This window comes from Paramormyrops kingsleyae, chromosome 4 (genome assembly GCF_048594095.1).
Source record: "Paramormyrops kingsleyae isolate MSU_618 chromosome 4, PKINGS_0.4, whole genome shotgun sequence".
Lineage (NCBI taxonomy): Eukaryota > Metazoa > Chordata > Actinopteri > Osteoglossiformes > Mormyridae > Paramormyrops > Paramormyrops kingsleyae.
This window is the reverse complement of record NC_132800.1, coordinates 14899683-14911724: the sequence shown is the minus strand read 5'-3', so window position 1 is coordinate 14911724 and position 12042 is coordinate 14899683. Positions and strand designations below refer to the sequence as shown.

Below are 12042 nucleotides of genomic sequence, written 5' to 3'. Positions count from 1 at the left end.
TAAAAATAAATATTTTCTGTTCTGAGTGACAATGTTGCCGTTGCTCATATTTCTGTATGATATAAGGTTTCGGTTTAAGATTATTTGTTCCTCTTTTAAATTGGAGCGAGCGTGGAGCGATTTGATAGGAGCGGGAGGAAATTTTAGTGGAGCGAGGAGCGGTGTTGAGCGGAGCAGCGTAGTGCGAATTAGAGCAGAGAAGCGGGCGGAGCCAACAGCCTCGTGAGCGAAGAGTGGAAATTCTCACCGCTCCGCTCCGCTCACATGCTCTGTCCTCCACTGTCATCTGGCTTTATTTATTTCCTTGTCTCTCCACTTCCCTGTTGTTGCACTGCTCTCTCATTATGAAGTTGCACTGTATCATAACACACTCATGTAATGCGCCTTGGGGCGACTCTGTTGTGAAAGGCACTATATAAAAATAAATTGAACTTAATTGAATTGAATACTTTTAGGAACTATTTAAAGTAACATTTACTACAGAGTCATGCATGTTATGAGCATCATTTTCAAGAACTGTTTTGGAATTCATGCTCACCTTAAGAATGTTACCTTACAGGATTTATCTGTTTCCCCATCCTTTACATAAGCAGACACGATCTCTGTGCCGTCAAGCAGACATACTCACATTCACATAGACTTACGGTATTTGACTAAAAGTAATGGGACACCTGGCCATTATACCTACAGGAAATTTTATGACATCCCATTCTAAATCCATAGGCATCAATATAGAGTTCATCCACCCTTTGCAACTGTAAAAGCTGCCATTCTTCTGGGAAGGTTTTTCACAAGATTCTGGAGAGTGCCTGTGGGAATTTTTGCCCATTCCTCCAGAAGAGCATTTGTGAGGTCAGGCACTGATGTTGGATGTGAAGTCCTGCCTCACTATCTCAATTCTAGTTCATCCCAAAGGTGTTTGATGGGGCTGAGGCTCGGGCTCTGTGTGGACCAGTCAAGTTCTTCCACACCAGACTCCCCAAACCATGTGTTTATGGACCTTGCTTATTTTCCCATCTGTAGAAACAAATGGGAGAAACACAGAGGAAATTTCAGCAGAGAATTCAGATGAGACACAAGGAGTTGTGCTTGTGTTTAGTTTCTTCTACTAGGGGAGCTTCTCTTTCTCTCTCCCGCTGCCTCCTGGCCTTTCACATTTACATGAGCTGTTTATGTCAGGAGCCTTTGAATCTATTTTCAGTGGAACTACTGGGGTTTAATATTATTTTGCTCATCATGTTTGTCTCTGAAGTAGTCATGTTGATAATATGACCATATGAATACGAACAGGTAAATATACAGTTGTGAGAATGACTCAAGTATTTGTTTCCACAAAGTTTGCTGCTTAAGTGGATGTAGATATTTTTGTCAGATGTTTCTATGGTATACTGAAGTGTAATTACAAGCATTTCACAAGTGTCAAAGGCTTTTATTGACAATTACATTAAGAGCCAAGAGCCAATTAATATTTGCTGTGTTGGCCCTTCTTTTTAAAGACCTCTACAATTCACCCTGACATGCTGTCAATCAACTTCTGGGCCAAATTCTGACTGATGGCCAGGCACGTGCACACATAGAGATCAAAGGGGGCTTGAGCACCTGCCCTTTTTATTCCTGGAGAGAAAGTGCCCTTTTTTCTGGGGTGCTTTTTTTTTTTTTTTTTTTGGAAAAATAATATATATTTCTGTTTGCGCACAGCTTCCCTGTCAAACAAATATATTTATTGAAGAATAGTATATCTAAATATCAGGTCAGGAGTTCTGAAGCGAACATCTTCAAGATAAAATTAACTTTTTTAATTATTTTTTTAAAAAGGAAGTCAGTGTTGCGTTAATATATATACTTTTTTGTTTAAAAAAAGAAAAAAAATACGTAATTAAGAGTGCCCTTTATTTCACTTGAGCCCCTGCCCCTCAAAATGTTTGTGCACGTCCCTGCTGATGGCTGCCCACTCTTGCATAATCAATGATTGGTTTTTGTTTGTCCACCCGCCTCTTGAGGATTGACCACAAGTTCTCAATGGGATTAAGGTCTGGGGAGTTTCCTGGCCATGGACCCAAAATGTTGACGTTTTGTTCCGCGAGCCACTTAGTTATCACTTTTGCCTTATGGCACGGTGCTCCATCATGCTGGAAGACGCATTGTTCGTCACCAACTTGTTCTTGGATAGTTGGGAGAAGTTGCTCTCAGAGGATGTTTTGGTACCATTCTTTATTTATGGCTGTGTTCTTAGGCAAAACTGTGAGTGAGCCCACTCCCTTGGCTGAGAAGCAACCCCACACATGAATAGTCTCAGGATGCTTTACTGTGGGCATGACACGGGACTGATGGTAGCGCTCACCTTTTCTTCTACAGATTTCATTTCCAGGTGCCCCAAACAATCGGAAAGGGAATTCATCAGAGAAAATGACTTTACCCCAGTCCTTAGCAGTCTAAACCTGGTGGTTTCTTTGCTGCCCTTCTTGACACCAGGCCATCCTCCAAAAATCTTCGCCTCACTGTGCATGCAGACGCACTCACACCTGCCTGCTGCCATTCCTGAGCAAGCTCTGCACTGGTGGTGCCCCGATGCCACAGCTGAATCAAATTTAGGAGACAGTCCTGGCACTTGCTGGACTTTCTTGGACGTCCTGAAGCCTTCTTTACAACAATTGAACCTCTCTCCTCGAAGTTCTTGATGATCCGATAAATAGTTAATTGTGGTGCAATCTTACTAGCAGCAACATCCTTGCCTGTGAAGCCCTTTTTGTGCAAAGCAATGACGACTGCATGTGGTTCCTTGCAGGTAACCATGGTTAACAGAGGAAGAACAATGATGTCAAGCACCACCCTCCTTTTAAAGCATCCACTCTGCTATTCTAACTCAGAGTGATCTCCAGCCTTGTCCTCGTCAACACTCTCACCTCTGTTATCAAGAGAATCACTGAAATGATGTCAGCAGGTCCTCTTGTGGCAGGGCTGAAAAGCAGTGGATTAAGTGTTTTGTTGGGGTTAAGTTCATTTTCATGGCAAAGAGGGACTTTGCAATTAATTGCAATTCATCTGATCACTCTTCATAACATTCTGGAGTATATGCAAATTGGCATTATAAAAATTGAGACAGCATACTTTGTGAAAATGAATATTTGTGTCATTCTCAAAACTTTTGGCCATGGCTGTATAATGAACAGGAAAACAATATATGGCTTTTGACATAAACTAATTCCTCTAAAGTCTGTTTTCCTTTCATTGTAACAAAGGCTATTATATAGGATAGAAATCTTCATTGAAAATTAAAATCGAACTCAACTGTCCGGGGATCAGTGCACAGATCAAGCCAAGGTGTGTCCTCCAGCACTAGGGACACCCTGGATGGGATACCAGTCCATCAGAGAGCAGCCACTCACACATCATCACACACTGTGGACACCAGTTCACCTGGAGGACACCCACATAGACACAGGCAGAACATGCATAGCACGACAAATGTAGATATGTAGATAAGATCTTCAGTTAAACTGAGTGATACAAATGAATAACTAAGTATTATCAGGTAAAAAAAATGCAACAAACAAACAGATCTCATTAAATTTGGTGTATTTACTATTTCTTATGAAAGGTGGAAAAATAAATATAATTTAAAAATATAAGTATATAGATTTATATTTTTGAGTCATTGACAGGTAGAAATAAAACTAAAAATCAATATATTTCTGCTCAGTTTTTATGTTAAATGTTAGGATCCTGTGCAATGACCCCCAAGATTGTTGATCGTCTGAAAGTCTCACTGAGAGCAAGATGGGACAGACAAAAGACAATTTCCCCACGGGGAGGAATATTCTATTTTATTCTATTCTATTTTGTTCTATTCTATTCTACCACAAATGAAGTACGAATCAGCATATAAAGGTTAATATGCCCGGTAATTTCTTGTCACATTGGCGCAAATGCACATAAACTACGTACGTATTTGTACTGTTACATTAATCGATTGCCGCACGTATTGCTTTTAAAGGTGAATGTGTTATTGCATACCAGTTATACCCATCCCTGGTTATTTCTGTTGTAGTCAATGAGGTTAGAATAACAGGCTGAACGTGCCCCATAAAGGGCTTGATTGTATTGTTGCAGGCTGTCAGACCAGCCAACTTGAAGACTTCTAAGCCCGTGAGCAGAAACCCCATGAGTAATAATCAAGTCTAGTGTATGATTGTGAACAGGCGTTGGTCCTGTTACGTGTTGCTGACATTCAATAGAGTCCAGGAAGGACAGGAAACTTTTGCTGAAGGCATCAGTCTCTTTGTTCACATGTATATTGAAGTTTCTAAGTATTATAATATTCTCTAAGTTAATAACTAAGTCGGATAGAAGTTCCCGTAATTCAGTCAGGAACAAAGTGTATGATCCTGGTGTTCTGTATACTATAAGAATATAGACGGGCGGGTCGGACACCATGTGAATTAGCATCGCTTCAGATGTTACATGGAGTTAAAATAGCTGCCAGGCTGCCAAATTAATGGGACTGATATTAAGTTATCCATACAGGAGCCCCCAGTGGAACTTTTAGATCTAAGTCTTGGTCTAATAATACTTGCAATATTCTTTCTATGCTCACTCAACTCTGTTTCTAAATAGTTGCTAGATTTAGGGGATGTCATGTGATAGTAAATCAGTAACATTCCCAGCCTAGATGACTAAGCATCACAGGGTAAATGCTTACGTATAAGGTATGCTTACGTATAAGGTATGCTTATGTGTAAGGTATGCTTATGTTTAAGGTATGCTTACGTATAAGGTATGCTTATGTTTAAGGTATGCTTATGTTTAAGGTATGCTTACGTATAAGGTATGCTTATGTTTAAGGTATGCTTACGTATAAGGTACTGTATGCTTACGTATAAGGTACACTTATGTTTAAGGTATGCTTACGTATAAGGTATGCTTATGTTTAAGGTATGCTTACGTATAAGGTATGCTTATGTTTAAAGTATGCTTATGTAAAAGGTATGCTTACATACAAGGTATGCTTACGTACAAGGTATACTTATGTATAAGGTATTCTTACTTCTCAAAGGAATTTATACAGCCGAGAGAAATATCCTTCAGCAAAATACATTTCCGTATCATTAACTTGTCTGGGCACAGAAATTCATTCTCAATAGAACTGCTGTCTTCTACCTCTCTATCTAATTTCTATCCCCAAAATCAAATATTAGCATTATAACTGGTTTGCGGAAAAACAATGTCAGTATCAGTTATACTCATAAAAGTTAAATAAATGTGTATAGTTTGTATAATGTACTATTTTATTCATAAACTCCAAATCTAGCGTTTGCCCAGTCTGCTCTTCTCAGTCTGGTCTCAGTCTAAAACCACACCTACTGCAGCCTGAGAAGCAGGAAGTTCCTCCCACTTTCACACATAGATAACTGTGAGGGAAATCTAAACTGAATCCTATCAGTGCTTGTGGTAAAATGGCAGAAGCCAGTTCAGCTCTGGATCAGAACCAGTTCAGCTGTCCAATCTGTCTAGATCTACTGCAAGATCCAGTGACTATTCCCTGTGGACACAGTTACTGTATGAGCTGCATTAAGAGCTGCTGGGATCAGGAGGATCATGCTGGAGTTTACAGCTGCCCCCAGTGCAGACAGACCTTCATACCCAGACCTGTTCTGGGCAGAAACACCATCCTGGCTGAAGTGGTGGAGAACCTGAAGAAGACTGGACTACAAGCAGCTACTCCTGCTGACCATTATGCTGGACCTGGAGATGTGGAGTGTGATTTCTGTACTGGGAGAAAACACAAAGCTGTCAAGTCCTGCCTGGTGTGTCTGGCCTCTTACTGTGAAACTCACCTCCAACCTCACTATGAGTCTCCAGCTTTTAAGAAGCACAAGCTGACTGATGCCACTGGACGTCGGCAGGACAAGATCTGTTCCCGCCATGACAGACCGCTGGAGGTCTACTGCCGTACCGACCAGCAGTGTGTCTGTCTGCTGTGTATGATGGATAAACACAGAGGTCATGATACAGTCTCAGTTGTTGCACAAAAGGCAGAGAAACGGGTCAGGCTGGAAACTTTTATAAATTATTTATGAATCATATTTTAAGTAAACGTAAAAAATAAAGTATGATGTTTTTCGGAGTGAAATATTTGATCTGTCTGTGTGCATGTGAGAATGTCTTCTTCGAATGCACAGAGATCACACCTGCTTAGGTAAAATGTGTTTAAACAGGTGAATCCTGTAAGTTAACTTGATGTTCTACCAACATGGGTTTCTCCTCCTTCTTTGGAGATTGAGCTTTATGTTCCGATGTACTTGCTAACATGATATATAAAGCATTCCTGTCAAATGCTTCTGGGTCTGGTTCCCACTCCTGGTTCTGCATGTACAGCTTGCATGTTCTCCCCGTGTTCCTGTGGGTTTCCTCAGGTTTCCTCCCACAGTCCAAGATCATGCAGTTTGGTGAATTAGTGTCTCTAAATTGTCCTCAGCCTGTGAGTGAGTGTTTGCCCAGTGATGGACTGGCTTCCCATTCAGGGTGTCCCTGCCCTGTGCCCAGTGATGGACTGGCATCCCATTCAGGGTGTCCCTGCCCTGTGCCCAGTGATGGACTGGCATCCCATTCAGGGTGTCCCTGCCCTGTGCCCAGTGATGGACTGGCATCCCATTCAGGGTGTCCCTGCCCTGTGCCCAGTGATGGACTGGCTTCCCATCCAGGGTGTCCCTGTGTTTCCTGTAATACACTGTCACCCTGTTTAAGAGATTATTGGATTTTGTTGGATATTTTTCTAGTATTTTATCTTTCTCTTCCTGGACTTTGCTAAAGCTGGTCCTCTTACTTTAGGTGTGTATTTGACATTTCAACTTAGCAGTGCTTAATGAATATGTAGACTAAATCTACATAGTTACATCCTGAAAAAAATCCTGGTGGCAAATTAATAATTACTCTGTACCAAGTATGCAGAGTTTTCCCAAACTGCTCTTCTCAGTCTGGCCTGACACCACTGGAAACACTCAAAATGCATCATCGTGGGACAAGACAGGACATTACTAGAACCTGGGAGCAGACAGAAGCAGGGTGAAGGACTGTAGGGAGAACAGACTGGACAGACAAGAGAGAGACATGGCAGACATGTGGAGGGGGCATAAGGACAGGGACAAGGGAAATGGACCAGGGCAAGACTACAGGACAGGGTGAAGACCCAGGGGAAACCAAGACAAGACAGGGTAGGAGGGCAAACACTTAGGCAGGAGAGGGGAAGAGGTCAAACTGGGGGTCTGGGGAACTGCAGGATGTTGGGTGTTAGTTCCTCAAAGCGGATCCACCTAGCCGTCGGCAGGCCAGTGGAACCCCCAGTGCCGAAGGAACCACAGGGCTAGGGTCGGATGGTGCTTAGGGGCCTCCTGGGCCAGAACAGAGACCAGAGCAGAAGATGGGACAGGAAGTGCCGACAGGGCATGAGCCGGATGTGGCACAGCTGGCATGGATGCTGTGTCCCCGCCTTCCTTTTCAGGAGACAGAGACTTGGCTTGCCCGCTTTGTGGACTCTCCTCGATGCCGGCAACCCTTCTTGAACCTGGTACTGGTGTGTCATGAGGTCTGAGCTGGGGCCCACGGAGTGGAACTCAAGGCAATGCTGAAAGGGTCCCACTCAAGTTCCTCCAGGGAAACATCCTCCTCTTGACCTGACTCTTCCGGGCTGTGAGTGGCAAACAAAGCTGTCGGCTGCTGGCGTGTCAGGAACAGGGCCCTCGCTGGAGTCCACCACGCCTTGGCCGGGCTCCCTCCCAGAGCCCTCGTCATGGTGGCTGGTGGCCGTGTCATCAGCATCTTCTGCTGGCCACCAGCCACCAGCCAGCAAGGCACAGCAGGGTCCTCAGACTGCAAGCAACACTGCAAAGATCTTGTCTAGGCCGGGGCCTAGCAACACAGCGAAGAGTTCATCTGGGCTGGGCGTTAGAGGAGCATCAGAGACTTCACCTCCTCCAGGTTGTGGCCCAGCGGCCTTTCTAAGCACTTATCTGCGTCAGGGTCATAGGGACCAGGAGCCTTTCCCAGGCAGCATAGGGCACAAGGCTGGGCTCCACCCTGGACAGGAGGATTAGAATATAGAGTCAGTTAATGAAACAAACTTGTTTTGTTATTTTTTGCTACATGTAGAAACAAATGGAGGAAACACAGAGGGAATTTCAGCAGAGAATTCAGATGAGAGAGAAGGAGTTACAGGAGCTGAGAGAGGCTGTGGCCTCAATCACAGTGAGTATGAACCTGAGTAGAAGACAACAACTGGTCTGTAATCATCTTGAGTCTTTTCTCAGGTTCAAGAGACTGCAGATATATAGACTTCTGGGAATTAATCATTGATGTCACTGTGGGTTACTCTCGGTCAGAGGATTTGTGGAACAAAGGTGTCAGATACCAGGGTTTACCTAACTTGGGGTTACAGAGGTTAGCCTATTTATTTGTACACTATACAATACTACAATACTATTTAAGGTCCATTTGAGCAAAGGCATCTATTCCTACAACTGTGTAATGCAAATAAACACAAATAAGTCATCAATAAAACTAAGACCCAATGGTGACAACCAACCTGCCCCATACAGCCACCAGTCTCTGCCAAATCCCTGCAGCTGACAGTGTATGAGCTTAATGAGTGATCATTTCCAATCAGTGCTGGCTGGGTTTCAGTATCTGAGGCTTCCAGCATCGTGATGCTCCAAACCCCAGCCATGTGCTACACATCACTCACATCACTATTGTACAATGAGGCTCTCTGGAGTCTCAAAAGGGGCCAATTGTAATTTTATGTCCTCTGCTCCCTGTGTCACCAACAGAGCTCAACACAGTCAGCAGTGGAGGACAGTGAGAGGATCTTCACTGAGATGATCCGCTCCATTGAGAGAAGACGCTCTGAGGTGATACAGCTGATCAGAGATCAGGAGAAGGCTGCAGTGAGTCAGGCTAAAGGACACATGAAGAGATTGAAGCAAGAGATTTATGAACTGAAGAGGAGACACACTGAGCTGGAGCAGCTTTCACACATAGAGGATCACATCCATTTCCTCCAGGTAACAGAACATCTATTTTGGCAATAAGAAAACCAGAGTATGCAAATGAATGCATGTTCTCATTTGTATTTCAACTAGTCTGTTATTTTTTAAGCAATTAAATTAGCATTTTTAAACAAAACCCACACATTACTTCTCACAAATAGGGTTTAATGTGAGAGAGCAGATCTCACGTTCGCCCCCTACTGCCATCCCAAGGTAACTGCGGGTTTCCTATCAGTTGCAGAATCTGAGAGACAGTGTTTCCTCTACTAACATCCCAAGTCTGAGTCCGTTTAGGCTGCGCCTGACAGCAGCTGGAACGTAACACTTATACAGACTAAAGTGCATGAGCATGAGGGTTTACAGCCTATATGCAGATCTGTGATATACTTACAGACAGTGACACACATGTTAACAGGAATATTTATCCCTCTGGAAAACAAATATAGATATTTGTGCCTTCAAAAGCATAAAAATGACCTCAGTTTTGTCCTGTTACTGTGATACACACATTTCTTCTCCTTCACAGACACACATATACACACATTTTCATTCCTTCAGTAATATACAGATATCACTAATCCTTCATACACACACACAAACACACACACATACACACAAACACACACACATATCTTCCATCGGTATGCAGACATACATCACAGGACATACCTCACTCACACACCCACTGGTCTCTTGCAAAATGATATTGGCTACATCAATGCCACATCTTCATAATAATTTTAATTCCAGACTGTTCACTCATCCTGAACAGATATTTCTATTCATTCGCGCGCGCACACACACACACACACACACACACACACACACACACACACACACACAGACACACACACACACCCTGCTCTCCTCCCATGAAGCTCGGTGCTCTGAGTTGAGCGCCCTCTGCTGTCCACATCTGTTTCTGCTCCCATTCCTTTAATATAGAAGCAATCTGCTTGTGTTGATGTTTCGATTGATATTTCATGAAAAACCTTCACATGATTTTGTAGCCAATTTCCACACATAAAACTTATGGGTCCTGCAGTGAGTCCTGTATTATAAGGTCTTTTCTAGAGACTGATCAAGAGAGAACAACTCAGGCAGAGAAAGCTGAGCTGCATGGGCTGATATTTGTGCCACTAGAAACTGAATATGAATAGTGTGTATTTGAGTCTGCAGTTGTTGTATTGAGAAACTGAATCTGAATTCCAATTAACTTATCTTGAAAATGCATTTATCCTACCTCGCTCTATACTTATAAATTAATTTCTACCATTTATTTGTCATCTGTAGTTTGATTTTGAGTAGGGGAGGGGAAAATCGATTAAAATCAAAAATCGGATTTATTGTGGGAAAAAAATTGGAGATTTTATTTTTAGGCCATATTTCCCAGCTCTAACTTGTTTCCCTCTGATATTTAAAGCATTAAATCAGTCTGGGCCAGGACAATGTCACCTTTTCTATATAGTTGGGTACCTGATGTATACTGAGAAGTTGATATTTGCCTGGCACAGAGAGATTTAAGGTATTAAAATTGCCCCCCTACAGGCACAATCGCGTCATTGCATTGGGCTGCGAAGCATTTAAGGTGGACCGGAAAATCCGAATAAGGAGCCAACTTCAGCCTCGTGCCGATATAAGGTGGAAATCAGTATTAATTTCTAATATGCGAGTGCATCGATACACGTACCCCTGTATCGATCGAAATGTAAAGTTTCAAGTGGGTTTCAAGTGCTGTGCTTCTGGTCTGCTGCATGTCTACAGCGTCTCTGTGTACTGATGCATGCTGCGTGGTATTATAGGCAAAGAGTATCTGAGGAAGTGCCTGTGGCCATTTGTGCTTCTGGTGTGGGGGTAACGAGCGCAACAAGTCATGTAACGTGTGATTAAACCTCTCACACTGCCCGTTACCCTCAGGATGATACGGTGTTGTTCTACTCATCAATATGGTACAGCTGACACAACATGAGGTCACCCTCAAAACTTCTTCCCTGATCGCTATGGAGTCGCTTGGTTACCCCGTAGCGGTAAAACCACCCCTCTGTCAGTAGTCTAGCCACCGTGCTGGCTTTCTGATCACGGGCCGGGTCGGCCTGTGTGAACTTTGAAAACACCTCTGTCACAATTAACACAACATTTTCACTCCCATCTGTGGACGTCTCCAACACTGTAAAATCGATGGCCCCCACATCAAGGGGTCGAGCAGCCATCATATTCCCCGGAAAAGCCCACACCTTCAGGCGGACAGCTTTTGCCACAATACAGCGACTACACTAAGGCATTAAGATTATGTCTTTATTTCAGTCTCCTACTAGGTGTATGTGTGGGGGGGGGTGTCCCCCTGTCTCGTGCCCTGTGATGTGCTGGCATCCCGTCCAGGGTGTCCCCCTGCCTCTTGTTCTGTGATGGACTGGCATCCCGTCCAGGGTGTCCCCCTGCCTCGTGCCCTGTGATGGACTGGCATCACGTCCAGGGTGTCCCCGTGCCTCATGCCCTGTGATGGGCTGGCATCCCGTCCAGGGTGTCCCCTGCCTCGTGCCCTGTGATGGACTGGCATCCCATCCAGGGTGTCCCCCTGCCTCTTGTTCTGTGATGGACTGTCCCACAGGGGTTACCACCCCCTAGATTTAAACCAGTGTAATGGAGACAGATCAGTCCCAGTCTTGGCAGTGATCCCCGCTTCATATATATGCGCCTCACTCAGAGGACGGCTCTGTGGAGCCAGGAGGACTGTGCCGATATGCGGGGGGGCAAGGCGGTTTGAGGCCAGGGTCGGAGGACTGTTCCACACTATATTTGTGTAAAGAGTTCTAGCTTATGCAACACTAGCAAAGCTAAAACACACTGTAGCAGAAACATTAGGCTATTTAATGCAACATTATAGAGTAATCAGTGAGCATAAAGCTTTCTGTCTGATTTAATGTAACTAATTCACTTATTTGCACTGGGTGCGTTGCTTTACGTTACATTATTTTAGCAGATCCTCTCCTGGGACCAGGGC

The 12042-nt window shown here is 43.8% G+C and overlaps 2 protein-coding genes across 2 annotated transcripts in view; one reads left to right on the top strand and one right to left on the bottom strand.

Moving 5' to 3' along the window:
* LOC140588997 (uncharacterized) overlaps positions 1–12042 on the bottom strand; it is a 134389-nt gene that overhangs the window by 38727 nt on the left and 83620 nt on the right. The gene's annotated exons all lie outside the window — the stretch shown is intronic.
* Positions 5454–11000, top strand: LOC140588959 (E3 ubiquitin/ISG15 ligase TRIM25-like). The gene is made up of 4 exons (XM_072711605.1): positions 5454–6044; positions 8146–8235; positions 8817–9056; positions 10959–11000. Exons 1-4 carry the CDS (start codon positions 5454–5456, stop codon positions 10998–11000), a joined length of 963 nt encoding a protein of 320 aa, XP_072567706.1.